At 37.4% G+C, this 27838-nt stretch overlaps 1 protein-coding gene across 1 annotated transcript in view; it reads left to right on the top strand.

The window, feature by feature from the left end:
* Positions 1-3244, top strand: part of CALCR (calcitonin receptor) — a 53300-nt gene extending 50056 nt beyond the window's left edge. Inside the window, exon 12 of the mRNA XM_069462098.1 lies at positions 2984-3244. Coding sequence (XP_069318199.1) covers positions 2984-3244 — 261 coding nt within the window. The remainder of the gene's footprint in view (positions 1-2983) is intronic.
* Positions 3245-27838: the final 24594 nt, after the last annotated feature.

Consider the following 27838-nt stretch of genomic DNA (forward strand, 5'->3'; position numbering starts at 1 on the left):
AGAGAATAGTAAAAATTAATAAATGAGTAGGGCATAAGTCATCCATGTTTATATCAATTTCTGTGAACACATATCCCTGCCTTTTGAGTTGTTTCAGGTGGCATGCAAAATAAATTTTTTCATCTGAAATAATATCAAAATAGGGCTAACATAAAAATCAGTCCCAGGAGGGGTATGCCTTAAAAAACACAAGAGGATCACATGCATTTGTAAAAATACCAAAATATTTATTGTGTCTTAACTACGATGATGTCATTGGAAGTGTCAAACATAGACAGCGAACCCAAGGGTACGCCTAACAATTCAATGTCTCAAGTTCATTTGAGTATGTCATTTCTGTTTTTTTGAGATAAAGAAACCATTTCCATTTTCATTAAGATCCCGTTACTAAGGGATGTTTATAGCAGCACAATTCACAAAACTTTGTATGTTAGAGTTAGCCCATTGACAATTCCTAACATTTGTTACTTTTCAGGAGCAAAAAAAAATCTCCCTGTTTTTTTTCCAAACAGATTCAATGTCCTTTTTCTTGTCATTAAGGCAGCATCAGGTTCGACCTGTGGTACTGTAGGAGATAATTGCCCTTATTAAACTGTAATTATTGAAGTGTCTTCGACATGCTGCTAAGGGCCTGTTCTCATATGTGTAGTTTACAAATCAAAGCAGCTTGCTATCGCCACACAAAAGGATGGGTTATAATTTTGGAATGCAATTAGAGAAGGCTATAAACCTTTCCGTAATAACTTAAAAAAAATTAAAATAGACTTCAAACCCTTTGGCCTCATGCTGGGCTTAGTACTTCCTTAATATACATGGAAACTCTGATGTGGATTATTTTAAAAGGAAAGGTGAGGCAAAACTAAAGACTTCTTTTCTTTTATGCTGGGCACTTTTGCAAACTCACTCTAAATTTATAACTGTCCACCTTGGATACCTCTAAATATCTGTGTAAGTTTTAGCTATAAGCATTATCTTGGCATTTAAGAGATGCTGAATCCCTGGAAACTGTCAGCTTCCTTTCTCTGAGGACAGACATTGCTTCTCCAAAAATATGCGGAACCAGTGTATTTCCAAATTCTTCGACAGGGCATTTGATGGTTCCTAGATTATAAACCTGGCAGTTAAGGACCTACATTTAATAGACAGTACGATCCAAATAAAGCCAGGCTTCACTTAGGGCTGTGGCTCTGCCACATTCCAGCTATCTGTTCGTGGACAGTATATCACTCCAGCCACCCCCATCTGTAAAGTGGAGATGATAGTATTGCCCTTTCCATAGGGCTGTTGTGAGGATTAAATAAGTTAATATAAATCAAGTGTTTATAATAGGGCACGTGGTAAGCAGTCAATAAATAGTAGCTGAAACTTGTTATTTCATCCTTTATTCCCCTGTGTGGCTTTTGTTAATGCTAAATTCAGCCGCAAGACATATCTCACTCCTTCACACACAAAGTTTTGGTCTCTGTCTCTTTTAACTAAAATTAGATACAAAGTACTTTGCATCCAAGCACTCATCACCTCCCCCAAAAAAGAAAAAAACAGGGTTTCTTGCCTCAGTAATTTGAAAACTCTGTATTCAAAATATCAGATTGCTAAATTATTCTGATTGCCATTTGTCATCGTGAACCTTACAGTTGCTCTGCTGTGCAGAGATGAACTTCTCTAGCTATAAGTTCCTTACTCTCTGGACTTGCTTTTCAATGAATCATTTGACTTTGCCTTCTTCCGAGCAAAACCTTGAAAATTATATGACAAATACTAGTAATTATCAGGAGAGATTATTGCTCTGCTAATACAGAAAAAATTTATTTGCTGAAGAAGCATTCAGGGTTATATTATACATGTAGTTTTTATAGCATTAATGGGCTTTGCAGCCATTTTTATCTTCGTTTGGATTTATACGAATGTAAAGTAGATAAAATGGTCTCCATGACCAACTAGCTACATGATTTATCTCCCATTATATTTCTCCCAGATTCTCTCTCATGTGTTTAGCTGCCACATTTGAGCTTGGTGACCGAATGAACCAAAAATATGTTGATAAATTGATGCAGGTACCTTGTATGTGAGCTTGCCTTATGTACTGCACAAGAGAAACTCTCACAAATGCAGAAAAGATATTGCTGGAGTAATCTGCTTTTTAGTTTTGTTCAACTATAGAGAAAAGCAAAAAGTTTGGAGACAAGAGGAAGGATGAACTTAACTACTAAATTGAATTCTGTTCTATAAAAAGCAGAGCTAGGCAAGCAAATTCACTGCCTGTGTTGTTATTTTCAGTTGCGGTCATTGTAATTTTCCTATTTAGAGTTTCCTGACTTTAGCATTTTCTCTACCTCTTGTTTTTAATAGATAGTTTCTCATACTTATAAAACAATTTGGCAAGTTTGTTTACATATTAGAAGTCTTTCAATAGAGAGAGATTGAAATTTTATTCTTAAAAGGTTGTCACTGTATTCACCAGAGTTTTATCTGGCATATTCCATCTCAAGTCATGTTGGATAAGGGAAAATCCATAGTATGAGGCCATTGTCATGAAATCCAGAATTGTGGTACGGTTTACATACATATTTTTTCATGACCAATACTATGTGGATTTATATAAAAGCTTCTCCCTTATCAAGAGTGGTAGCATAAAAAACGTTTCTTAAACCTTTCTTCCAAATACGACATGTACGCCACATTGACTGTGAAGTTAGATTAACTTTTATTCATTGGCTATAAGAACCAAAGAAGAAACTTTTGCTCAAAAATAGCACATAAACTTGCCAGTGGTAATCTAAGCAGTGACTCAGTTCTTCAATTTCCAACTACTTCTTCCAAGATGGTATATTCCATGTCCACAGCATATACGGCACAGCTCTTTACATCAAAATTACAATTCGACCTCCTTTAATCTCTGATAAACTCTAAGAACTGTGTTCGTAAACTAGCATGGGTCATTTCTGACTATCATATGAAAACAAGGCTGCCTTTTTCCTTCCAGGTCCAAACCACCCTGAAGCGCCAATGGGTGCAGTTTAAAATCCAGTGGAACCAGCGCTGGGGAAGGCGCCGCCCCCGCAACCGCAACCGCTCTGCTGCTCGGGCTGCAGCTGCAGCTGCAGCAGCTGCTGAGGCTGGCGACCTCCCTATTTACATTTGCCATCAGCAGCTGAGGAATGAGCTCGCCATCGACATCCCAGATGAGGAGGAGGGTGCTGAGATCATCCCTTTGAATGTCATTGCGCAAGAGTCATCCGCTTGAATGTGAAGCAAACACAGCATCGTGATCACTGAGCCTTCATTTCCTGGGAGAAAGATAAATCATGCATTTAATGTGATTCCCATCCTCCCAGGCGCTGAGCATATCATTTGTGAAGAATTAGTAAGTGAATTTGTCCATAGTAAATCTGGAGAAAGTTATTCTTGGTACTATTGCTTTGGGAGACAGTCTAGGAATGGAGTCTCCCACTGCAACTTGTGAACTCCATCATTCATCCAAGTTTGAGATGCAGTTATCATAGTAATGCAAGCAAAGTATCCAAGAAAAACAATTAAATTGACCTGGATCAAATACAGGGTGCTCCTTGTTAATCTTGAGCCATTTATACTTTTGAAAAATTCAAGTCACTATCAATATTTTTCCTCTTAACTCTAGATTTTGAATTAGAATATTTCTGTATTTGGCTATCGATCTGATTTTTATTCTTAATTTCAATCAATTCTGATGTTACTCAAATATTTTAGCATCCATACTATGTAAACTGCACAAATTATATGACCTCTGCAAGACAAAGTGGCTTTCTAACAGAAAGATGACTAAGTTTGTGGGAGAAAAGACCTGCATTTGGCAGGAATATGTAATGCTTTGAATGAAAAAGAAATTTGGAGTCAATTTGCTGGAAACATTGTGTGCTTGGCTTGACTTTGGATAATCCTGTCCATTGGGCAGGCCCTAACTGCTGTAAGGAATTGGTTTTAATGTTGAATGTGGTTTGGTTGCTGATATTTATAAATTGGGAGGTCACAAAGAATCCATCACTAAATTTTTCACAAAACTGCCAAAAATATAATTCTTATTGGAAGAGAATATTCTCTGTAAAGAGAGTTTTCCACATTCCTAAACTCCTGGATTTATAAAGCAATTCACTCCAAGGTTTATAAAGCAGATTACCTCTTGCCCTTGGGTGCTATCTAGCAGTAAAAGATAAATTTGTTGAAGACTAGTAATTAAAAGACTCCATATAAGTCCATTAACTGCCTTCCACCCAGCTTCAAAGCTTAACAAGATCTCGGTCTTTTGCAGGAAGATTCAGTAGGAGTCATTAGAAATCAGTTTGTAGTTGACCTCTTGTTTGCTGCTATTAGCAAAACAGGAAAAAAAATTACTACTACAAATTTAACTATATATCAATTCACATTAAAATAAAAGTACAGCTTCTCATTGAATCACAATGTTATATTCCCATCTCTTGCTTTACTTCCCAGTATAAGATCTTCAAAAATCCCCAAATAAACCAGTATCATTACTGGCACCCGAAATTAATTTATTACTTTGCAACATAATCTGAGTTACCATTATTTAATTTGTATGCTAAATGAGGAGATATATTGAAACCCTCCAAATCCCAATTCTCATCTATGTTATCTTATGCCACTGCCTTTCAGAAGTGATTTAATTGCGGAAAGACAATAAATTGATTTGTTCTGGTTACATATTTAGTGCACCCAGAAAAAATTATATTACTCTAGCGAAAATTTATTTTGGATACTAAAGTTGTTTAAGACTCCTTTACTGAATGTAAGGGAGGAGTTGAAAAGAAGGTATTTTTCCAATCACAGTGTTATGTAGTAATGTTCTATTTTTGTTTACAAACATGGAAAACAGAGTATTTCTGGCAGCTCTCGTACAATGTGATAATATATTGCTAAAATATTTTAGGTGTAATTGTGCTAATATAGTAGGGGCTGAGGAACACCAAATAGCTTATAATAGAATTGCATATAGTTTTGCTAAAATTATATGAAATGTGTAGTTTTGCTAAAATTGTGTGAAATGCTTATGCTATGTATATGTATAACTTAATACAGAGTGTGTTAAAAGCAAAAAGATGTATATTTGCATATTTTTCTAACGAAATACATTATTCATCTTTTCATTCGTTCATCTTGTCTCCTGCTCATTCCATGATCTCTTTTTCATTTCAGCCATGGTCTGCTGACCTCGCATCTTGTTTGTACTGTAGAAAGGGAAAGATAATCTGAAAGTATAGTTTAGAAACAATGTCCAAAAATATCAGGATTATTGTCTTTACTAGTGTAACCATCTTCAGTCTTCACTTTGACTGTAAACTCAGTGGCACAGTTCTCATACCTCTGGTAATGCAAAGCCACACACAACTGTCAATCTATATTGCATAAGTTTGGGGAGCACAGCAAAGAAATCTAGGGCAAGAAAGTATCATATCCTTTTATCACTCTTGTTTTTATTATGCTAGGACCCAACTCGATCGGTCCAACATCACATCAGATCATTAGAATTATTACAATCATTGGTTTTTAATATCGTTTGGGAGAGAGACTAAGGCTGGATGAAAGGCAACTAATTAACTATCATTAGAATGCATAAAGGCCACTATTGGAAAGATTTTCAGATCTGGAAAGCATGAAATGAAAAAAAAAATGAGGATTAAATGAGAACTGTGATGGACTAATAAAGGAGAACAGGAGGAATTTGTAGAGTCTTCTCAATATGTGATAGCATTCAAAATTGTTGCCTCATGAGATCCGGGGAACTTTTTCAGAAGGGCTACATAAGGGCTACATCTTTCCCTCTATGTTCCTGAGGTCAATACAAATATATATTATTATGCTTGTGATCTTAAAGAACAAAAGTAATTTCCCATCATACCATAAAATCTGATTCTTCAAGATACAAACTTGCACTCAGATGGTTAGCGGTCCATCTGCTTTGGTCCCTACTACAAAGTGATCCAAAATAGGCCTTTAGGTGCAAATAGATATCATGGTTCCTGAAGGAGGGAAAGATGTTGGAAAAGACATGACAAAAATGCTATCATCGTGCAGGTACAACCCTTCTCATTCATTCCTTCACTCATTACTCACTGATTCAGCACATGTTTCATACATATTCCATCCCCCTATAAAACAAGTCTTCATTAATTGTGGCTATCATGGCAAAGTTTCTTTGCAATAGGGACTGCTTCATTTCTGTGTCAGTGTAAAAATCACGACGTGCTAGGTGAACACTTACCATAACCACTGATATCTTTGGGGTGGAAGAACAACGTAACACATGTGGTTGAGGGTGGTAGCTGAGTGTGATCTTCCCATCTCATTAACACTGGCCAGGAGATGTCCAGTTATAAGAAACATTCTCAGAACAAGATCTCTATGCAAAGGCTCAAGAGGACTCAATTTCTTGACAACAAGGTCCAAAATCATGGTTTTTCCATTGGCTAGATTATTACGGCTCGACTGCTCATCACAAGAGTTAACACTTTAGGGTTTAAAATGAGATTATTCATGAAGAAGGGAGATCAGAAACCATCTTTAGAAAATCTATCAAACTCAGGAAGAAATCCCACTTGCTATTTTCAAAGAGTAAACAAGGTGTATTACTCCTAATTTAAGCTTATGTCAAATTAATTTTACTGAACTATTGTAATAACGTGGAGCCAGGGGGTTACAGAAAACAATAACTGGAAACATAAAGAAACAGGACCATAATATGTGCATGTGAGGGCAAAGGAAAGTAGAGAAGCCACATTTGAAAATCAAGAATTATATTTCTGATGATTTTTTTTCCTCCAGACATGAAATTAACATCTGCTTAATATCTCTGCATAATATGAAGCATTGAAGGAAAGAAAACAGCCATTGAAACTGTAACTAACTTAGGGCAGAAAGATTTTCTGATATCATATCTTCCTCCATTTGGATTAGCAAACATCTCTGAAAGATTTCAGTGATTTTCCATTATCTTAAGCATTGACCAGCCAGTCTCTTAGGTTACTGATCAATGTCCATTTCTATTTACAGAAATTCAATGCCTTCTGTCTAACTTTCCCAGAAAGCCTTCCACTGAGACTCAAACCATGCCATTCTCTTCACCTATTGACCAGCAATGCCACCTCATGTCACTACAGTCTCTCTTGCTTAACAGATCCATTATTTTATTTTAATTTGGAGAAATTTGCTTCCTAATAAAAATCTCAGAGTATTTCTGGTGAAGCACTGAATAAAAACTTGAGATGACTTTAATGAAAAAACAAATTCAGAAAATATCAAGAAATCAATCTCCATCCAACTCTGCCAGACTGGCTGATCAAAGTTAACACATTGGTCTCTCACACAGAGCCCATACACCTAAACATAGATCCAGCTGCAAACTCCTAATATCTCTGCAAAACAGGGTCAGGGTGGATAGCTAGTCTCTAGGAAGCAAGCATATCTCTCGATGTAGCACCTTCTGCACTGTACCCATGCAGTGTAGCTTCTGTATAATGTCATTGGGAGAGGAATATTGTGGGCTTAAAGTTATAGAGAACATCTCTTAAATAGAGATGATTTAAGAAGAAAAAGAGAGAGAAACACCAATCATTGAAACACTGTATTCAATATAAATAGACCAATTAGCTCACCTATTCTTTGTAACAACTAATCCTCCTTTTATCTCCATTTTAGTGATAAGAAAATTTAGTGGAAGAAAAGTTAAATAACTTTTCCACCACAACTACACAGTTAGTAAGTGGCTGAGCTAGGATTTGAATCAAGACTGCCCAGTGCCTGGGCTATTTCAATTGCCATCCTGGTTGGTCCTACTATATTATCCTGCCTCTCAAAATAAAGCTGTTCCTCTCTTTCAACTCTAAAAGGTATCAGATAGTAATCTTCTGTTGGTTGAGAAAAGAAGAGAGATTGTTTTCCACATTTGTCTTTTTGACCCAAAGTAAACAAATTCATGGTCCATAGATTCTTTTAAATATAAGCAGCCTTCAGATGAAACTCATCCTTCTATGGTTTAAAAGTCTTCTTTCTGTAGTGATGATTTCTTTTTTTAGCCAGAAAGGTGTTCACACACAGTGCTGGTTTGCAGCTTCTCCACTTCAAATGTGGTCTTTGTGCAGATATTTGGGAGACAAAACATGTTTTGGGAAATTTTCCATGGTTTCTCGATGAACACACTAGGCCTAATTTAAGGACTGCCAAAGAGCTAGACATAAGTAGTCAGCACCGCACATGGTACTGTTTGTATCAAGACTTCCACTTATTGGTTTCAAGAATTGGGGCCTGAATCAATAGGATGATGAAGACCATGAATATTCATTCACCCACTCAACTATTCACTAAGTGATGAAGAAAGGCAGAGCCAAGAAAGCAGAGACACTGTGGAGTGGTAGAACCACCCAAGATGGCAAACTAGTTAGGGTGCTGGTTGCCCCTCTGGATATCAACCCTGGAGAAACTATAGAAGCAGAGAGGAAACATGCATTTCAAGTATTAGTAATTAATTTAAAAAGAAAGAAACAAAAATGAAAAATACAAATCAGAAAACCCTAAGCTTCTTAAACCAGTATGAATTTTGAGGAAGGAAGAAAAGAATCTAGTGAACAGGCAGAGGCCACAGGCAGTAAAGAACAGGAGAAAGGAAAGCGTTTGTGTACTGCACTTCTCTCCATTGCTTTGGGACACTACCTATAGCAACAGGTCTGATTTCTGGTCCAAGTGTCCCTGGGATACACTCAGGGCAACACAAAAGCCCTAAAGAAGTAAGGAGTTGATGAAAGCAAACAAGTGTGCACTAAGTAGCCACCTTGGGTATTCATTCCTCTTCTCTCTTCTCCTCTGATCCCATAGGACTGGTGGGTTATAGCCTAGGGAGGTTTCCTCATCCCTATGCTTTATTCCGTAGGGTTTACAAGTACTCAGGTTTAAGTTTTCCTGGCAGAATAACCACAGGGGAAATGAACAAGGATACTGCTATGGTGACTAGGTCTTTACCCTGGGACCCATTCTTCCATTCTCCTTAAATTCACCAGGACACACAAAGCCAAGGCCTAGTCTTTGACCATTCTCCAATAGACACTAAAGACCAATTACTCCAGGAATAGGAGCTCACAGGACAAGATAACTAGACATCTGAGGAATACAACCATTCCAAAAGAAAGCTAACAAACTAAACAAAGTATACTATCTGCCAGAGGACTGGGAAACACTGATGAAAAATCCCAAATAAGCTTGAAAATGTATATTGGAGGACTTAAGTAAAGAAATCAGTAACATGTAAAGAAACAGGACATCATATAAAAGAACCTAGTGGAACTACTGGTTATGAAAATGCAATAGCTAAAATAACACTATACACAATAGTTGAAATAAATAACACATAGATTACATAGACACAGCTAAAAAATGAATTAGTAAATTAAAAAGTAGATTGGAAATCTCTCCCAGAAGCAGGAAAGACTAATTATCAGAGGAAGGAGGGGCAAGATGGCAGATGAGAAAAACCTCTAGCTAGAGCGTCTCTGCAAGAAAAACAGATTTTAGAAGAAAGTGGAAAAAAAAAAAACAGGCAGACAAACATAGATTGGATGAGGGTCAGAAGGAGGGTACCTGAAACTACAGGAGACCACAGGAAGAAGTTGCGGAGACCTGGAAAGAGAAAGACCCCCCAGAGGCTTGGAGACCAGTGACAAGGGTTGAGTGGAGCGGTTAAATTTTCCCTCCCTTGCATCTCAGAATGCTGGTGGGCTCCTGAGTGGTTGGAGAGACCTGCTAACACCAACCCAGAGACAGCTGTCCCCAGTGAGCAGTAAGCCTCTTGTGTACAGGGCACCTCTGGGCCCTCAGACCAGAGCCAATCGCCAGGCGCCACATTACTTCATTCTCCCCTTCCCCTTCCCCTTCCCTACCCGTGGCTGGGCTGCTGAGATAGACCAATTTAGCCACCACCTGGAGGCATCTGCAGGGAAAAAGACCTTTCCTTTTGGGGCCCTACAATGGACAGAGGGGTACCCAGACTGTGAGCTCCCTACCCACCAGCCTTCCCAGGTGCTGCTTGCCTGGTGACTACAGGAGAGCAGGACAAATCCTGAGGCAGAGAGACATTGATCCAGCTTGGGCACCCCGTGGGTGACTTGAGACCAGCACTCCTCTCCCTGGCAGGATCAGGGATTGATCTCCGGGGCCCAGGGGACAGGCCTGCAGGCCAGGTCCTATACACCCAGGTCTCAATTGCATTGCCTGGGGGCACAGAAAGGCTATATGTAAATGAGCCTACTGAGGTGCGTGTGCCTTCAGGGGCAGAGCAGGGTGCTTGAGGGGCAACCCTCCTCCCACGCGAGGGCCATGCTCCCAGCTCAGGCTGCAATCCTGGGCAGGGAACCTCCGGGCCAGCATCACAGCCAGGGGAGATCCACAGGCTTGAGGTCCTGCTTGCCGGAAGAGGCCGGGAAGAAACCACAAAATAGGGGAGGGTGGAAAGGAGTGAAGTATCACAAGAATGAAAAAACAAGTACCACATGTACTCACCATCAAATTGGTATTAATTGATCAACACTTAAGTGTACATATAGTAGTAACATTCATCAGGTGTTGGGCAGGTGGGAGGGGGAGGAGGGGATGGGTATATTCATATATAATGGGTGTGATGTGCACTGTCTAGGGGATGGACACGCTTGAAGCTCTCACTTGGGTGGGGCAAAAGCAATATATGTAACCTAAACATTTATATCCCTGAAATATGTTGAAATAAAAAAATAAAAAGGTATATTCCATGTAGATTAAATATCTATCTAATTGTAAAAGATCAATCTATACATTTATAAAAAGAATACATATAAAAATGCTTTAGAGCAGGGAAAGATTTCTTAAACAAATAGCATAAAGCAAAAAGCAAAAAGAAGATGAACTTGTTTATATTAAAATAAAAATATCTGTTCAACAAGGAATAATATCCCTTATTAAACAGATATCTTGAATTGACAAATGATAGAATGAAAGAAATATGACAATGAATTAATACATAGAACATAAAAAAAAAACTCCAGCAAATAAGCCAATCACCACCTTTTCATACACACCACCATCTAGGAGAATCTATCTCCCACCCATGCTTTGGAAGACATGTTTAGCCCAAGTGATCTCACTGTCTTTGCCATAGAACATTGGTCATTGACAGTCATCTAATTTAAGCTCAAAAATTTTAACTGAGAGACATAGAAACTATTAATTATATGGTAATGGACCTTAGAGATATAAGTCCACAAATAGATATTTGATTGCTCAATCTCTCTCAAGAGACCTGGCTATATTTCCCAACAATTTGATGCTCTAATATTGTGCTGTATTCTCACAATTAATCCCTGTTTTTTTTAAAATAATTTGAGTGGGTTTCTGTCCTAACGTCACAATATACCCTGACTATAATAATTGACTTATTAGATCATGTAACTAAGCCCTGAACAAAAGCTTACCAAGGCTCATTAAATGCATCAGACATACTTCTCTTACTACCATTAGAATGGCTAGCAATGTCAAAAAGTGTCCTCTATCACAGGGTTTTAGGTAAGAAGCTGAGGATCACAGAAGCACAGATAGTTTTCATCTCTTCTTCCAAATGAATGTAGCAGCTTTATCAGATAAGAAAGATAAAATGATAAGAGTTCAATCTGAGGATATCAGTGCAAAATAGAATTTGGTTTTCTAAATCTTATTACAACAGTATATTGAGTCCCTGCTAAGCACCTGTCTGCCCATCTGAAAGGCTGAGAAAATTCTATTGAGCAGAAAACCTACTGGTAAAATCAAGAAATCTTTGAATTGAAACATAAAGAACAAAGGGATAATAGTTCCCATATACAGCTCTAAATTCTTCTCTGGAGGACACCAGCATGACAGACAGTAGAACCATAGGAAAGGAATAGGATACACTTTATGGGAAGAAAGTCAGAAATAATTATTATACCTTACAACCATTATATAACAATGCACAGTGTGGTAGAAACAAAGTGAATCAGAAATTTAAAAACAAATAGGAAAGTACTGTTGCATGGATATTACAGAGAGTTGGCAAAACAGCAGCAATAGAAAGATGTGATTCCTTATCTAAAGAAAAAACAACTATTGAAGGGGTAAAGGACCAGAATGGTATTCTCAAAATGTATAGAAAAATCACTGATTTCTCTATGCAACCAAAAGTGGACCTGATGAGGAAGGGGGAGAAAGGGATCTATAGAAATCATTATGCTATCTCTGAGCAGGAGGAAGCACATCGTGAAGAAAAATGAATAGCTGGAATTCCTATTTCTATTAGTGGTTGATTAGGTAATTAAGGTTACTTTTCCCTCAGAAAATGACCAAAAACTTAATAAAATATTTAAATCATCTTTCTAAAGGCAGAAAGTTGGAAGGAAGAAAGAAAAGAAGCACAAGATTTAAAAGTGAAGCGAAAATGCTAACCAAAAAAGATAAGTGCTCTCAAAAGCCATTTGCACACTTAGGGTATTTGCAAATGTGAATCTTAATTTTGATAGACAAGGAGGATGGACAAGTAACAGACAAAAAAAAAATCCATCCCCACAATAAGCTGACATCCCCAAAAGGCTATATCTTCAAGATAAGGGTGAACTAAAAATAAATAGCTCACATGGAATTATAGTCCCCCTTCACTCCTTGGGGTAAACTAGAGAATTTCAACTCTTGAACCTAATTTAAGTTCTCCAGAAATACTTGTGCTCCCAAGTGCCTGGCAAAAGTAAACTTAAATAATATTTTTTTTGAAGTTGAAGTTTTTTTAATATTCAAAAATTCAAATATGCTGTCCATCACACAGTCAAAGGTAATTAGGCACATAAGGAACTAGGCTACATGAGAAGAACTGAGAGAAAAGATTAAAGATACCTAGAAAGGACAAAACAATTATGCAAAGTGCAATAGAATGGTAAAATAATCAAATATAATTTCTACAATAAAAATATAATAATATTTGATTGACAATGGTTAGGTTTAGTATAAGATTAGGCAGAGATATAAAAGATTTATATGCTGGAATAAGAGTGAGAAGAAATTTTCCAGAGTTCATATAGAAGAAACAGAGGAACATAGCCCAAGCAAAAATATAAAATACATAAACTGATCCTAAAGATACGGAGGCATATGAATTACCTGATAAAGAATTCAACGTAACTGACATAAAGATGCTCAGTGAGGTCAACAAAATGATTCATGAACAAAATAAAAATATCAACACAGATAAAATATATTTTAAAACCAAACAGAAATTTTGGAGCTGAAGAACAGAGCTCCAAATATAACTGAATTAAAAAGTTCACTAGAGGGACTCAAAAGTAGATTTGATTAAACAGAAGAAAGAATCGGTGAATTCAAAGGCAGGTCTTTTTAAATTATCCAGTCAGAGGAACAAAAAGAATGAAGAAAGCCTAAAGGATTTATGAGACACCATCAAGCAGATCAGTATATGCATTATGAAAGTTCCAGAAGAAAAGAAAAAGGTGCAGAAAGTATATTTGAAGACAAAATGGCCCCAAAAATCCCAAATATGAGGAAGGAAATAGACATCCAGATTCAAGAAGCCCAAAGGACTACAAGTAGAATGAAGCCAAAGAAGTCCACACTGATACACATTGTAATCAAATTGTCAAAAGTCAATAACAAAAAGAAAATTTCAAGGCAGCAAGACAAAAGCAACTTGTCACATACAACAGAGTTAAAATAAGACTATCAGAAGATTTCTCAGCAGAAACCTTGCAGACCAGGGGGGAGTAGAATGATATATTCAAAGTGCTGAAAGAAAAACATCTGTCAACCAAGAATACTCCATCAGCAGAATCATCCTTCAAAATTGAAGGAGAAATAAAGAGATTTTTCTAGATGCAAGGCAGCTGAAGGAGTTCATCACCACTGAACCTGCCTTAGAAGAAATGCTAAAGAAAGTCCTTCAAGTTAGGTAACAATACAAAAGCATATGAAAGTATAAAGCTTGCTGGCAAAGATAAATATATAGACAAGTACAGAATACGGTAAGAGTAGTACATAAAACACTTTTAATTCTGCTATAGAAATTAAATGACAAAAGTATACTTATACCTAAAGGATAAAAATATATTAATGGATACAATATACAAAAATGTAATTTGTGACATCAATAACATAATGTGCAACTCACAATTGCAAAGATGTGGAAACAACCCAAGTGCCCATCAATACATGAGTGGATTAATAAAAAGTGGTATATATATACCATGGAGTACTACTCAGCTATAAGATACAATGGTGATATAGCACCTCTTGTATTTTCCTGGTTAGAGCTAGAGCCCATTCTACTAAGTGAAGTATCCCAAGAATGGAAAAATAAGCACCACATGTACTCACCATCAAATTGGTTTCACTGATCAACACCTAATAAGTGTATATATAGGAATAACATTAATCAGGTGTTGGGCAGATGGGAGTGGGGAGGAGGGGATGGGTGTATACCTACATAATGAGTGTGATGCACACCGTCTGGGGGATGGACACACTTGAAGCTCTGACTCGGGGGGAGGCAGGGGGAGAGGGCAATATACATAACCTAAACATTTGTACCCCCATAATATGCCGAAATGAAAAAATAAATAAATAAATAACATAATGTGTAATGGGGAGAAGTAGGAGTAGAGTTTTTGCATGTGATTGAAGTTATCAACTTAAAATACACTGTTATAACTATAAAATGTTTATGTAAGCCCCATGGTAACTATGAAGAAAATATATCTTAAAAACAGAAAAAAATGAAGAAGAAATCAAAACACGTCGCTAAAAAAAATCAACAAAATACAAAGGAAGACAGCAGGGGAGGAAAAGGGAGAGGGAAACTATAAGACAGACAGAAAATAATTAACAACACGGCAATAATAAGTTCTTCCCTATCGGTAATTACTTTAAATATAAAATGATTAAACTCTCCAATCAAAAGACATAAAATAATTAAGTGGACACAAAGCGAGATTCAACTTGTTTTATGCTGCTGTAGGCTGTCTACAAGAGACTCACTCTAGATTTAAAGACGCACACATAGGCTGGAGGTGAAGAGACAGAAAAGGATATTCTATGCAAATTGTAACAAAAAGAGAGCAGAAGTGGTCATACTTATATCACACAAAATAGAATTTAAGTGTCAAAAGTGTCACAAGATGGGAAAAAAGGACATTTTATAATGATAAAAAGATCAATTCACCAGGAATATGTAATAGTTATAAAGATAACTGCAAGGTCTGTCTGGAAAGTATGCAGCCATGTAATAGGAATAATAAATAGAAACATTTACTGAAGATGATACAAGAAACATTGTACATAGGACAATGACATCTCAGTCCCCTTCAAAGTAAGCTCCTTGGGACCTCACCCAATTCTCCCAGTGTCTCTTAACCTAACCCATACACATTCAGCATTCTCAGGTGTTCTGCTTGCTGCAGGCTTCCAGAATGTGAATGACTTTCAACAGATTCTAAACCATCTTTGAAGCATGTGTGCCATACTTTGATTTGTACTGAACTCATTGTATCATCTCCAGAAGCCTTCTGATTCATCCGAATAGTTTCTGTGGAGGAATGTTTAAGCTTAACACAAAATTTGATGTGGATTCATTGCTCTACTCGCTCAGTCATTTTGAATGTGATGGACACACAGTACACATATTCACTCAATGTTGTCTAGCACTGCGGTCCCCAAGCCCAGGGCTGTGGACCGTTTCCAGTCCGTGGCCTATTAGGGACTGGGCTGCAGAGCTCCACTGCCCCCAACCCCCTCACCCTCTTCAGTGGAATAATTGTCTTCTATGAAACCTGTCCGCAGTGCCAAAAAGGTTGGGGACCACTGGCCTAGCATCCCACTGACAGATACATCATTGTTCATGCATGTGCATCCCAGTCCACTCTCCTTGGCTGCCAGGTTACATCAATGTCATGCAAACCATTCTCATTATATTAACAATGGCTGGATACTTTCGTATATAAAGCAAACATTGGCAGACCTGAAGAGAGAAATAGACAGCAACATAATAATGTTAGGATATTTCAATGCCCTACTTTCGATAAAGGCTAAAACATTCAGGCAGAAGATCAACAAGGAAATAGAGGACTTGAACAACAGTAAAGACCCATGGACATAAAGCAGTCGTCCCCCAACCTTTCTGGCACGAGGGACCAGTTTCATGGATGACAATTTTCCATGGAGGAGAGGGGCTGGCAGAACTCTGCAGCCCTGTCCCTAACAGGCCGCAGACCGGGGGGGTTGAGCACCACACACATAAAGGACATATGGAGAATATTACACACAACAGGAGCAAAATACAAAGACTTTTCAAGTGCACACAGGACATTCTCCAGAATAGAACACTTATTAGGTCACAAAACAAGTCTTAACAAAATTAAGAAGACTGAAATCATAGCAAGTATCTTTTCTGACCACAATGGAATGAAACTCAAAATTAACAGCAGAAAGAAAACTGGAAAATTCACAAATATGTGGAAATTAATACAATCTTGAATAGCACTGGATCAAAGAAGAAATCAAAAGGGAAATTAGAATATATCTTGAGACAAACAAACATGAAAACACAACATACTAAAACTTACAGGATACAGTAAAAGCAGTACTAATAGAGAAATTTATAGCACCAAATGCCCATATTAAAAAATTTAAAAAGATGTTTAATTAACAGTCTAACTTTAGACATAAAGGAACTAGAAAAGGAAGAACAAACTAAGCCCAAATTTAGCAGGAGGAAGACAGTAATAAAGATCAGAGCAGAAATAAACAAAAGAGAGAATAGAAAAACAACAGAAAAATCAATGAAACTAAGAGTTGGTTTTTTGAAAAAGATAAATAAAAATGGCAAACCCTCAGCTAGACTAACCAGGGAAAAAAGAGAGAAGATTCAAATAAAATCATCAATGAAAGAGGAGACATTACAACTGATGTCACAGAAATAAAAAGGATTGTAAAAGGTTACTATGAACACTTACACACCAACAAACTAGATAACCTAGAAGTGGATAAATTCCTAGAAACATACAACCTACAGAAACTGAATCATAAAGAAACAGAAAGTCTGAACAGATCTCTAACTAGGGAGGAGATTGAATAAATAATCAAAAACCTTTCAACAAAGAAAATCCATGGACCAGATGGCTTCAGTGGTGAATTCTACCAAACATTTAAAGAAGAATTAGCACCAGTCCTTCTCAAATTCTTCCAGAAAATTGAACAGAGGGGAACACTTCCAAACTCAATTTATGAAGTCATTTCACCCTCATACCAACCCCAGAGGAAGATATCACAAGGAAAAACAAAATCTACAGGCAAATATCCCTGATAAATATTAATGTAAAAGTCCTCAACAAAACACTAGCAAACTGAATTCAATAGCACATTAAAAGGATCCTATACAATGACCAAGTGAAATTTATCCCTGGGGTGCAAGGATGGTTCAGCATACAAAAATCAATCAATGTGATGCACCACATTAATAGAAAAATCATATGACCATCTCAATAGATAGAGAAAAAACATTTGACCACATTCAGTATGCTTTCAAGATAAAAATTCTCAATGTATTAGGAATAAAAGGAAATGATCTCAAAATAATACAAAGATATTGTATGAAAAGCCCACAACTAACATCATACTCAACAGTGAAAAATTGAAATCTTTTCCTCTAAGATTTCAATCATGATGAAACAAGGCAATGATGACCAGGGTCGGACTTAGGGAAAGCAGGATTAGGAGAGAAAAAAGTAGTCTTACATGGCAAGTACATCTGTGATCTGTCTTTATTCCCTCTGTATGTGCAGGATCTACAGTTTCTGGCTGTTTCTAGTGCAGGTTGCTTGGGGGTCCTTCCAAGGGTTTCTATCCTGTGACCCTCTCAGATAGAGTCTCCCTCTATGGGGAGTGAGGGGTGGTAGAAGATGCAACTCTCTTACTAGCCGACTTTCTCTCAGCCTGGGATTCTGCCATTCACCCCCTCTGGTATGGCCACCTCTTCACTCCCGGCTGGCTCCCCTTCACTAAATCCGCATTTAATCCCCGAAGAAAATTCACCTTTGCCCCAGTGAGTGGAAGTCCAGGACCCTTTTCTGTGTGCCATCAAGCAGGGACAGCTACAAACAGTTTCTCAATTATAGGCTCCTTAGTGAAGATCAGACATCAGTCTTTTCTTAAACTGTTTTAAGCATATCAAGTTCCAGTCTCTGAATGATCTACCTTTTAGCACTTCTAGTTTGGTTTACGAGGAGGGGGAAGCAACCACCCTTCTTCTGCCATTGGTAGAGGAATGGGGGAAGTTGGGGGTCCTTAAATATTTACAACCCTCAAAAGAAATTCTTTCTTTACTTAAATTCTTTTATACCCACAAAGTGCATGATATGACAATATTGGGAAAATGTGTTTATATAATAATATATTGGGACCTCCAGCAAGGGCTAACACCTTGCTTAGGGTGTTCTGTAGGGATACTGGACATATTGTTCTTAGCAATTATAGGCTCAGTTAAACTGGAACACAAAGAGTACTATTTCGACATTCTATTTGTATTATAATACTGACATATACGTATATGAATTTCACACATTTTTTATTTATAGGCAGGTTGGTATAACAACGCAGCTTCTAATATTGGATGTAATTTGGTTTGAATTTATCTTTGCCACTTAGTAACTGTATATATCATATCCCTCATCTATTAAATGAAGATAATGTCTAATTTCATAGCATTTTGAGAATTAAAGTAGGTAATATGTAAATATAGTAACATTATTGACTGCTATGGTTTGGATATGGTTTGTTTGGCCCCACCAAGTCTCATGTTAAAATTTGATCCCCAATGTTGGAGGTGGCCTGGTGGGAGGTGTTCAGGTCATGGGGGCAGATCCCTCATGAACGGCTTGGTGCCATCTTCATGGTAATGAGTGAGTTCTTGCTCCGTTAGTTCCCAGTAGAGTTCCCCTGAGAACTGGTTGTTACAAAGAGCCTGGCAGCTCTGTCCCCTCTCTCTCTTGCTTTCTCTCTCACCATGTGGTCTTCACATACCAACTCCCCTTTCCCTTCTGCCATGAATGGAAGTAGCCTGAGGCCCTTGCCAGAATCAGAAATTGGTGTCATGCTTCTGCATGAAGAACCATAAGCAAAATAAACCTCTTTTCTTTATAAATTTCCCAGCCTGAGATGTTCATGTCTACACAGAAACAGACTGAGACATTGTCTTATTGTAGGGAGTCAACAAGTCAACTTCCTTTTTCCTTCCCATGTTTCTAGCAGACAGGTACTGTCATTGCCAGTTTCCTAATGACATCATCAAAAACTAAATGACAGAAGCCAAACTCAAACACAGACCTTCACAATTCAAATCCCACTTCTACCACATTAGCTTTCCTGACAAAGCTTGAGATTTCCACGTTTCAGATAAACATATTTCTTCATTGGCTATTCCTAGTTTGTAAAACTTAATAGAGGGGATGAAAGACACATTACTAAGCCCACTCAGATACTTCCCTGGGGACTTAGATATGCATCGTGTATCCTGAATGAGCCCATATGTGTTCAGAATTTTGATTAGTTACCAAATTCACAATAATTTGAAAATCAGTTAAAAATCAATTCACAGCTCTGGGGACAGCTGTTGATGACTGTATTTATAGAGACTGGTGTGCAGGAAGCATGATTGATTGTTTGCCAAGTTCCAGACACCATCATTAAAATTTATAAATTATTTTTGCACTCAGGATGTTCAAAGTCTTCTCATTTGCAGTAGTCTTCATCCAACAAAGTGTTTGATAGATTGGTCTCCTAGGCTTATTTATTTATATCATGCATGTGTCCATAGATTTACATATTTAAAAGAAAATAGAATGAGATGGCAGACATGAAGAGTGATTTCTGGTTCCCCATTTAAGAAAATAATGGCTGCCCAAGTGTATGGTTAGCTGACAACTGACAGCTGTTAATTTCCTCAGATCCTCTTCAATTTTTGAGCTGAACACACACTCTTCTCAGGATGGCTCTAGCCCATAACCAAGTGGTATTAAGGTTCTTTAAAGTGAAGTCTAGAACCTAAAACAAGCAAGAGAAGAACATAGAAAGCCAAGTCCTTAAAGATTTTTAGTATTTTTATGCATCCTTACTTCAACCACAATTTCTATAACTCACTCATAGTTCTTGTTGTGCTGAAGCATTTAACTTAGTTTCCTTAGAAACAATAACTCTTTTCACACTCTTATTTAGCTTCATGTGATATTGAATTAAACTATATAATTACAACATCAAGAGCAACTGGTATTAAATGGGTTACTTAACACACGTTAAGCAGGTGTGCATGTCATAGTGGTTCTTAAGCTTTAATGTGCTTATGAATCATCTGGAGATTGTTAAAATATAGATTCATATTCAGCAGGTCTGGGGTTGAGTTTCTACCACCAGGTGATCATCTAAGTGATACCAATGCTGTTGATCCTTGATCATGCCTTCTTGAAGCAGCTTCTAGTCATGAACATTCTGCATGCCATGGGCATTGACTAGTATGTTTTACAAAGAAAGAACTTGGATTTATCTGACAAATCAGGAGAGTTGCTTCAATACTGATAAGTGAGATTTCACTTTGGTCACATGCTATGCTTAGTACTCTACATACATCACTGTATTTTACCCTGAAACACCATATTAAGGAAGGTAATATGCTCATTTTATGAATCAAAACTAAGGCTCGGCCAGCTAACTTGCTTTTACATGTACTCCATAAATATTATGTATCAAAATACCACATGTACCCCATAAATATGTACAAATATTATGTATCGGTAAAAAGACAAATTAGAAAAAATATATATAACTTTTGAATTCATAATATTCTTTGAAAAGTTATTTTTATTGCTTACTTCACATTCCCTAAAAATTATATGTATTTCTATAATTCAAATTGTCAGGAATAATCACTTCTAGATATGATACACTTGAGAGCATTTATCCACTGACAGAGAAATTGAAAACTATGTAATTTGCAAAGCACTCTGTTATTTTGATGCTGTGTCAAAGCAAGAGGTTAATTATAATGCCTTTTAATCCTGTTTTTAAAAAGCAATCTGTAAGAATTTGTTATGTAAATAGATTTAGTTTGGCACTCTCTAAACAAGAGGATTTCTAATAAGTTATCTTGAAAGATTTTACTTTTTAATTTTCATTTATGCAAAACTTTTGTCATGTTCAGATTGAAAAAATATATTTTTAAAATTGAAAATTGAAACATTAACAATATTGAAATGATACAAATATGATACTCTCTAAAAACCAAAGCTAATCTATCCAGAGAAGTACTTTCATGGGTAACTTTTGAACTAGAATGATAAATAGGGAGCAGAAATGCAACTGACATTATTAGTTGACATAAAATTATATTCAAATCTTAAATGGGAGAGGGATTTAAAAATTACTAAAAAGCATAACCCAAGGAATTCCATCATAATCTTGAGAGGCAGTATGTCTCTTCTGTCCTACTTTGGTGAGCAATATATTCAGTCCTGGCCATCTCATTACCTGAAAAGTGTAGGGAGAATGGAAGGAGTTCAGAGATAAGTAGCAGACATGACCAAAGACCTTGAAAACCTAATACACAAGATACAGCAAAAAGCCAATTAATTCCTGCTTGGAAAGACTGGCCAAGCTGAGCAGACACTGAGGGGATAAGAGTGCCACAGGAAGAAGCAACCCCATGGAGGTAACAATAAAGTGTAGTAGAAGCAGCTTCATTAACTATTTCAGAACAGAAGTGCAATGGGATTGTGGAAAGAACAAGATTGAGCAATTAAAACTGAATAAAGGAACTAACAAGCACATGTTGCATTTGACTTCCTGGTAGGTGATGCTGGGTGAGCAACTTCAAAGTGTACACGAGACCAGATACTCTTAAAAAAATCTATCATTTGTGAATCTCTTCACAAGAAGTAATGAAAGATTTGCTTCATCCTGTCACCCATTCAATCCTCAAAAATGAAAGCTCTTCCTTTCCTCCAGGACCAACCCTACAAGTTGCTTCCAGGTTCCAGAGGCCATGCAGAGGAAAGGGAATCTGTCTGCAATTTTTCCACTTGGATAGGACATGTTTTCCTAGTTTACACAAGGGTCTTGTATGCCTTGGCTACACTCCCGACAAGTAGTATTGGGTGAGCTATGTTCCAAAACCATGCTGTGCTTCAGATTTCTTGTTCCATCTTTTCAACCAAAAGCAAAGATGAACAAATCCATCATGACATTTTAGTGTGTATATATTTCATATTTTGTTTAATTTACAAAACTATTTGAGGCAATTCCATTCTAAGCTCACATTTCTTAAATGTCTGAAGTGTTAAAAATGTAAATGGATGAGAAAATGTAACAATTCTGTGATTTTAAGCTACAGAGAAAAGCATTCTAATGATTAAAAATTTTGGAAGGTTTTCTTTTCTTTATTTATTTATTTATTTTGGAGAAAAAATATCAGACCTTTCTGGACAATGCTGTTCAATCAGACAGACTAGCCTTTCTTTCTGTCTTAAATCATGGACTTTTAAAATTTCTTGTGAGTTAAAAGAGAAGAATCGAGACCTATTTCTTAGGGCTTGGAGGTGAGGAGGGAGAGGGAAATTAGCAGAGAATCAGAGAAATTCATGAGTCAAACCAAAATGCCCAGGTGACCCATATGAAAAACAAATTGTGGCATGTGAGATTACATCTGAAATATTTGTAGAAGAGAAATTAAATGGAGTTAACCCAACAGATGGCCTGAGAGAACTTCAGAGAGTTTAGAAAAGAGCCAGTCAACTGTCCAAGGAGTTATTATTTTTCTGTTAGGATTAAGGGCAGGCATGTAATTACAGGATGCTTGTCTGATAGTTACAACTATCTTCTTTGACCAGATGAGTTATGGCTTATTTCCTAGTTTTGTAAACTTGACTTGCTTGAAATACACGCAAAAAAATAAATAAACATACCACGTCATCAGTGTTTTAAATCACTCAAACAAATATAAGTGAAATTCAGCAAAACTTTTAAAAGTTTGCAAAATAAATCTGATGTGCTGACTGCTAGTGTCTTGTCACAGGTATTTGCTTTTATCTATAAATAGACTGTAATTTCCACCGTGTCTGTTAAAATTCACCAGTGCAGTGTCTTCTGCAAAAAGGCAATCAAATATCTATTATGGATAATGGCAAGGATGAGGTGAAATGTGGTTCCTGTGACCATGAAGGGCAGGACCTTTCCCAGGAAGAGAGACGGTTAGACCGGGCTCTAGACTTCCCCTTTCCCCTCTATTACTCCTCAGAACAAGAAATGCAGGTTAACCGAAGGCCACACAGAGTTAGTTCAAAACACTCACTCTGGGCTTCTGGGTCAACTTCTGGCCTGTTTTCACCAGAACTACAAATCCTAGGAAAGTCTGTCTCTAGTGAAATGAATTTATATGAGATCATCATATCTTTTAATAGGGTCAGTGGGGAAATATTTTGTGATCTGTGACGTTTTCCCAAGTTCCTTCAAATAGAGTCAGCTCCCAACTCTGATTGTCATAGCTAAAGATGCAGAATTGGTTCCCATTTCCTTAAGTGAGGGTGGGGTCAAGAGGGAAGAAGAGAGAGAAGGGACATAGCTGAACTGAGAAGCAGCAGAAGAGGGACCCATCAGGGTTATGAAATGCTACACCTGGAGCTAACAGGGTGCAGGGTACAACATAAGAGTGCTTCCTAAGGGGAGATACTATTTCTGTTTTGTAACCCCATTACATAGGACTCTCAAGTAAATATATAAATATTTGTTGAATGAATAAATAAGGAAGAAAATATGGTCATGGGAAGACTCAAGAGAACAATTCTTGGTGTGAACTTAAGCATTATTTCCTGAAGTCCATGGAACCAAGGCTGTTCTGTATTTTATGGATACTAACGCAAAGGATGAGTGTGATGGCCCATTTCATGAGTCAACTTAGCTAGGGCATGGTACCCAGATATTTGGTCAAACATCAGTCTAGATGTCTCCATGAAGGTAATTTTTAAGCTGAGACTAACATTAAAATCAGTGCACTTTAGGTAAAGCAAATTATCCTCTAAAATGTGGGTGGGCCTTATCCAATCAGTTGAAGGCCTTAAGGGAAAAATACTAGGTCACCTGAGGAAGGTAGAATTCTGATTTCAAACAGCCTTTGGATTTGAGCTACAGCATCAACTTCTGCCTGGGTCTCTGGCCTACTGACCTGCCCTACAGACTTTGAACTTGCCAGTCCCCACGATGCTGTGAGACAATCCCTTAAAATGAATCTCTCTGCATATGTGCACATCCTAATGGTTTTGTTTCTCTGGAGAACCCTGACTAATACAATGAGTATGTAGCAAATGGCAACTGGCTATGACCCAACTACCTAACCTTCCACATCAGGCTTAACTAACTATTCTACCAAGTTATCGAAAGGAAATCTTGTCTCGTTCCTAATTTCTTCTTTGTTCCTGCTTCCTTAGCCAGGATTGAGTGGGCTTTTGCTTTCTTATTTTTGGCCCCCGCATAATTTCCCCAGCCCCTTCAGACAGAGGCATAGCACATTTTTGTTTTTATTTTTTTAATTAAAGTTTCTATTTTGAGATACCTGTAGACTGGCACGAAGTTGTAAGAAATAATACAAAGAGACCCTCCAGAGCCTCCACCCAGTTTTCCCCCATGGCAACATCTTGCAAAACTATAGTACAGTATCACAGCCATGATATTGACATTGATACAGCCGAGATACGGGACTTTTTCATCACCACAAGGATCCCTCATTTTGCCCTTTTATAGCCACACTTACTTCCCTCTCACCCCCAGCCCCTCCTTAACTCCTAGCAACCACCAATCTGTTCTCATGACCATAATTTTGTCATTTCAAGAATGCTATATAAATGAAATTATACAGATTTTAACCTTTGGAATTGACTTTTTCACTCATCGTAATTATCTGGAGATTGATTCAGGCTGTTGCACGTAACTGAGTAGTTTTCCTTGGTATGGATATACCACGATTTTTTTTAATCATTCACCTGTTGAAGGACAGCTGGATTGTTTTCAATTTTTGGCTATGATGAATATAGCTGCTATAAATGTTCATGTACAAGTTTTTATGTGAACGTTCTTATTTTTCTGAAATAAATACAATGAAATTACTGGGTCATAGGGAAATTGCATTTTTAGTTTTTTAGAAGCTGCAAAACAGTTTTCCAGATGGACTGTACCATTTTACATTCCCACCAGCAATGAGTCATTCAGTTTCTCTTCATGCTTTCCAGCATTTGGTGTTGTCACTATTTTTTATTTTAGCCATTCTAATAGGTGTGTAATGATATTTCACTGTGGTTTTAATTTCCCTAATGGCTAATGACGTGAACATCTTTTCATGTGCTCACTTGCCATCTGTATATCCTTTTTGGTGAAGCATTTCATGTCTTTTGCCCAATTCTTAATTGGATTTCTTTTACTGGTGAGTTTTGAGAATTCTTTGTACATTCCAGATACTAGTCTTTTGCTGGATATGTGGTTTGCAAATATTTTCTTTCAGCCTGAAGCTTGTTTTCTCATTCTTGTAACAAAGTCTTTTGCAGAGTAAAATTTTAAATTTGATGAAGTACAGTGTAACAGGTTTTTTTTTCTTTTATGGACTGTGTGGTTGGTATAAAATATAAACACTCTTTGCCTAGCGCTAGATCTTGAAGATGTTTGCCTTTGTGTTTTTCTAAAAGTTTTATAGTTTTTACATTTTACATTAAAGTCTGTGATCCATTCTGAGTTATTTTTTGAATGAATTGTGAGACTTGGGTCAAGGCTTATGGATATTTAATTGCTTCAGCACCATTTGTTGAAACGGGTAGCTTTCCTCCACTGACCTGTAGTGTTCTCTCTTTTTTACTGTTTTTGTCTGATTTTGGTATCAGGTAATACCAGCTTCATAAATGAACTGGGAAGTGTTCTCTCCTCTCTTCTTCTGGGAGAGATTAAATAGATTTGGTGTTATTTTTTCTTCAAACATTTGTTGGAATTATGCAGTGAAACCATCTAGGCCCGAAGATATTTTTTTCTGGAAAATTTTAACTTACAAATTCAAATAATTCCTTAATAACTGCCTATAGGGCCATTCAATTACCTATTTCATACTGGATGAATTGTGGTAGTTTCTGTTTTTCAAGGAATTAGTCATTTTGTCTAAGCTATCAAGTTTCTGTATATAGAGTCATATACAGTATTTCCTTACTACCCTTTAGGGCTGGGCATGGTAGTTCACGCCTGTAATCCTAGCACTCTGGGAGGCACAGGTGGGTGGATCGTTTGAGCTCAGGAGTTCGAGACCAGCCTGAGCAAGAGCCAGACCCCTATCTAATTTTTTCTTAAAAATCTATTTCTTCTTTAGCCATCTAGCAAATCTACTGGTGTGAGCAGTCACCTGCCCTTGCAGAGTGGGGCCTCTTCATGACCAAAGGGATTTACCATCGCCAGTTGGTGTTTTTTTTTGTTTGTTTTGTTTTTTGGTTTTTTTTGTGGCCCACATGTATTTCACAGTGTAAGACTCTGGTGCTAATTCCTAATAACTGAGAACCTTATTCAGCTCTGTAACTCTGTGATCCAAATGCCTCCATTTTGGTTTAGAGTCCAGTCCACGACCTCTTCTCAACAAGGGCTGCTCTCCCCTAACAAGGCCCCAGTCGGAAATGTGCTGTTTAGAATACGTGAAACAGCAGCCTGTGGGCTGAGGGCTACCTGTCTTCTCCCTGCACCTGCTTTTGCAATTGCATGGGCAGTGCCTGCATTATAGGCGGTGGGGGAATTCCTGACCCACTTCTCCATCCTTCCTTTATTCCTGCTCCACCGGCCAGAGAGAAGATTTGGGCAGAAGGGAGCATCCAGAGTGAACTTCAAAAGCACGTCCACATCACACTTGCACAGCTCTTGCCTCAACATCTGTGCTGCTTCTGCTGTACAGTAACCATTTCAATCAACCATTTTCACAATGGTAAGTAATGCACTATCAGCAGAAACGTGGTTGATGGTTCTAAATCCATCACCACCTTTTTACACAGGAGTACAACAAAGTTCATTTTTTTTTGTTTGTTTCCAAAGATTATGGTAGACACAGTTGGAGAAGGAGGAATATTCCTTATATCATATTCATGTTTAGACTTCCTTTACAAACTAACCTGTTGTATCCAACATATATAAATTTTACAGGATAATTTTAATTTTAAAATAATTTTAAAAAGTATAATTTTAAAAAGTATAATTCACTGCTGAGAACAGTTTCCCCTCCCCTTCCCCAGACCGCATGTCAGAAATGTCTGTTAATGGAGGAGTTGGCCTGTCAAATTATGCTGAGTGGCCAGGAGAGATGGCTCACGCCTGTAATCCTAGCACTCTGGGAGGCCGAGGCAGGAGGATCGCTTGAGCTCAGGAGTTTGAGCAAAAGTGAGACCCCATCGCTATTAAAAATAGAAAAATTAGCTGGGCATGGTGGCGCATGCCTGTAGTCCCAGCTATTCGGGAGGCTGAGACAGGAGGATCACTTGAGCCCAGGAGTTTGAGCTTCCAGTGAGCTATGGTGATGCCACTGCACTCTACCCAGGGTGACAGAATGAGATTTTGTCTCAAAAAAGAAAAAAAAAAATCATGCTAAGCTTTTGTACTTTTTCAAAAACATTTAATCATCTCCTATGGGCAGTTGAAATCCAAATATAACCACATACCCAATAATCTTATTTGTTTTAATTAATTAAACCTCTAAAATTTTACCTGTCAGGCT

This window comes from Eulemur rufifrons, chromosome 29, assembly GCF_041146395.1.
Source record: "Eulemur rufifrons isolate Redbay chromosome 29, OSU_ERuf_1, whole genome shotgun sequence".
In the NCBI taxonomy this organism is placed as follows: domain Eukaryota; kingdom Metazoa; phylum Chordata; class Mammalia; order Primates; family Lemuridae; genus Eulemur; species Eulemur rufifrons.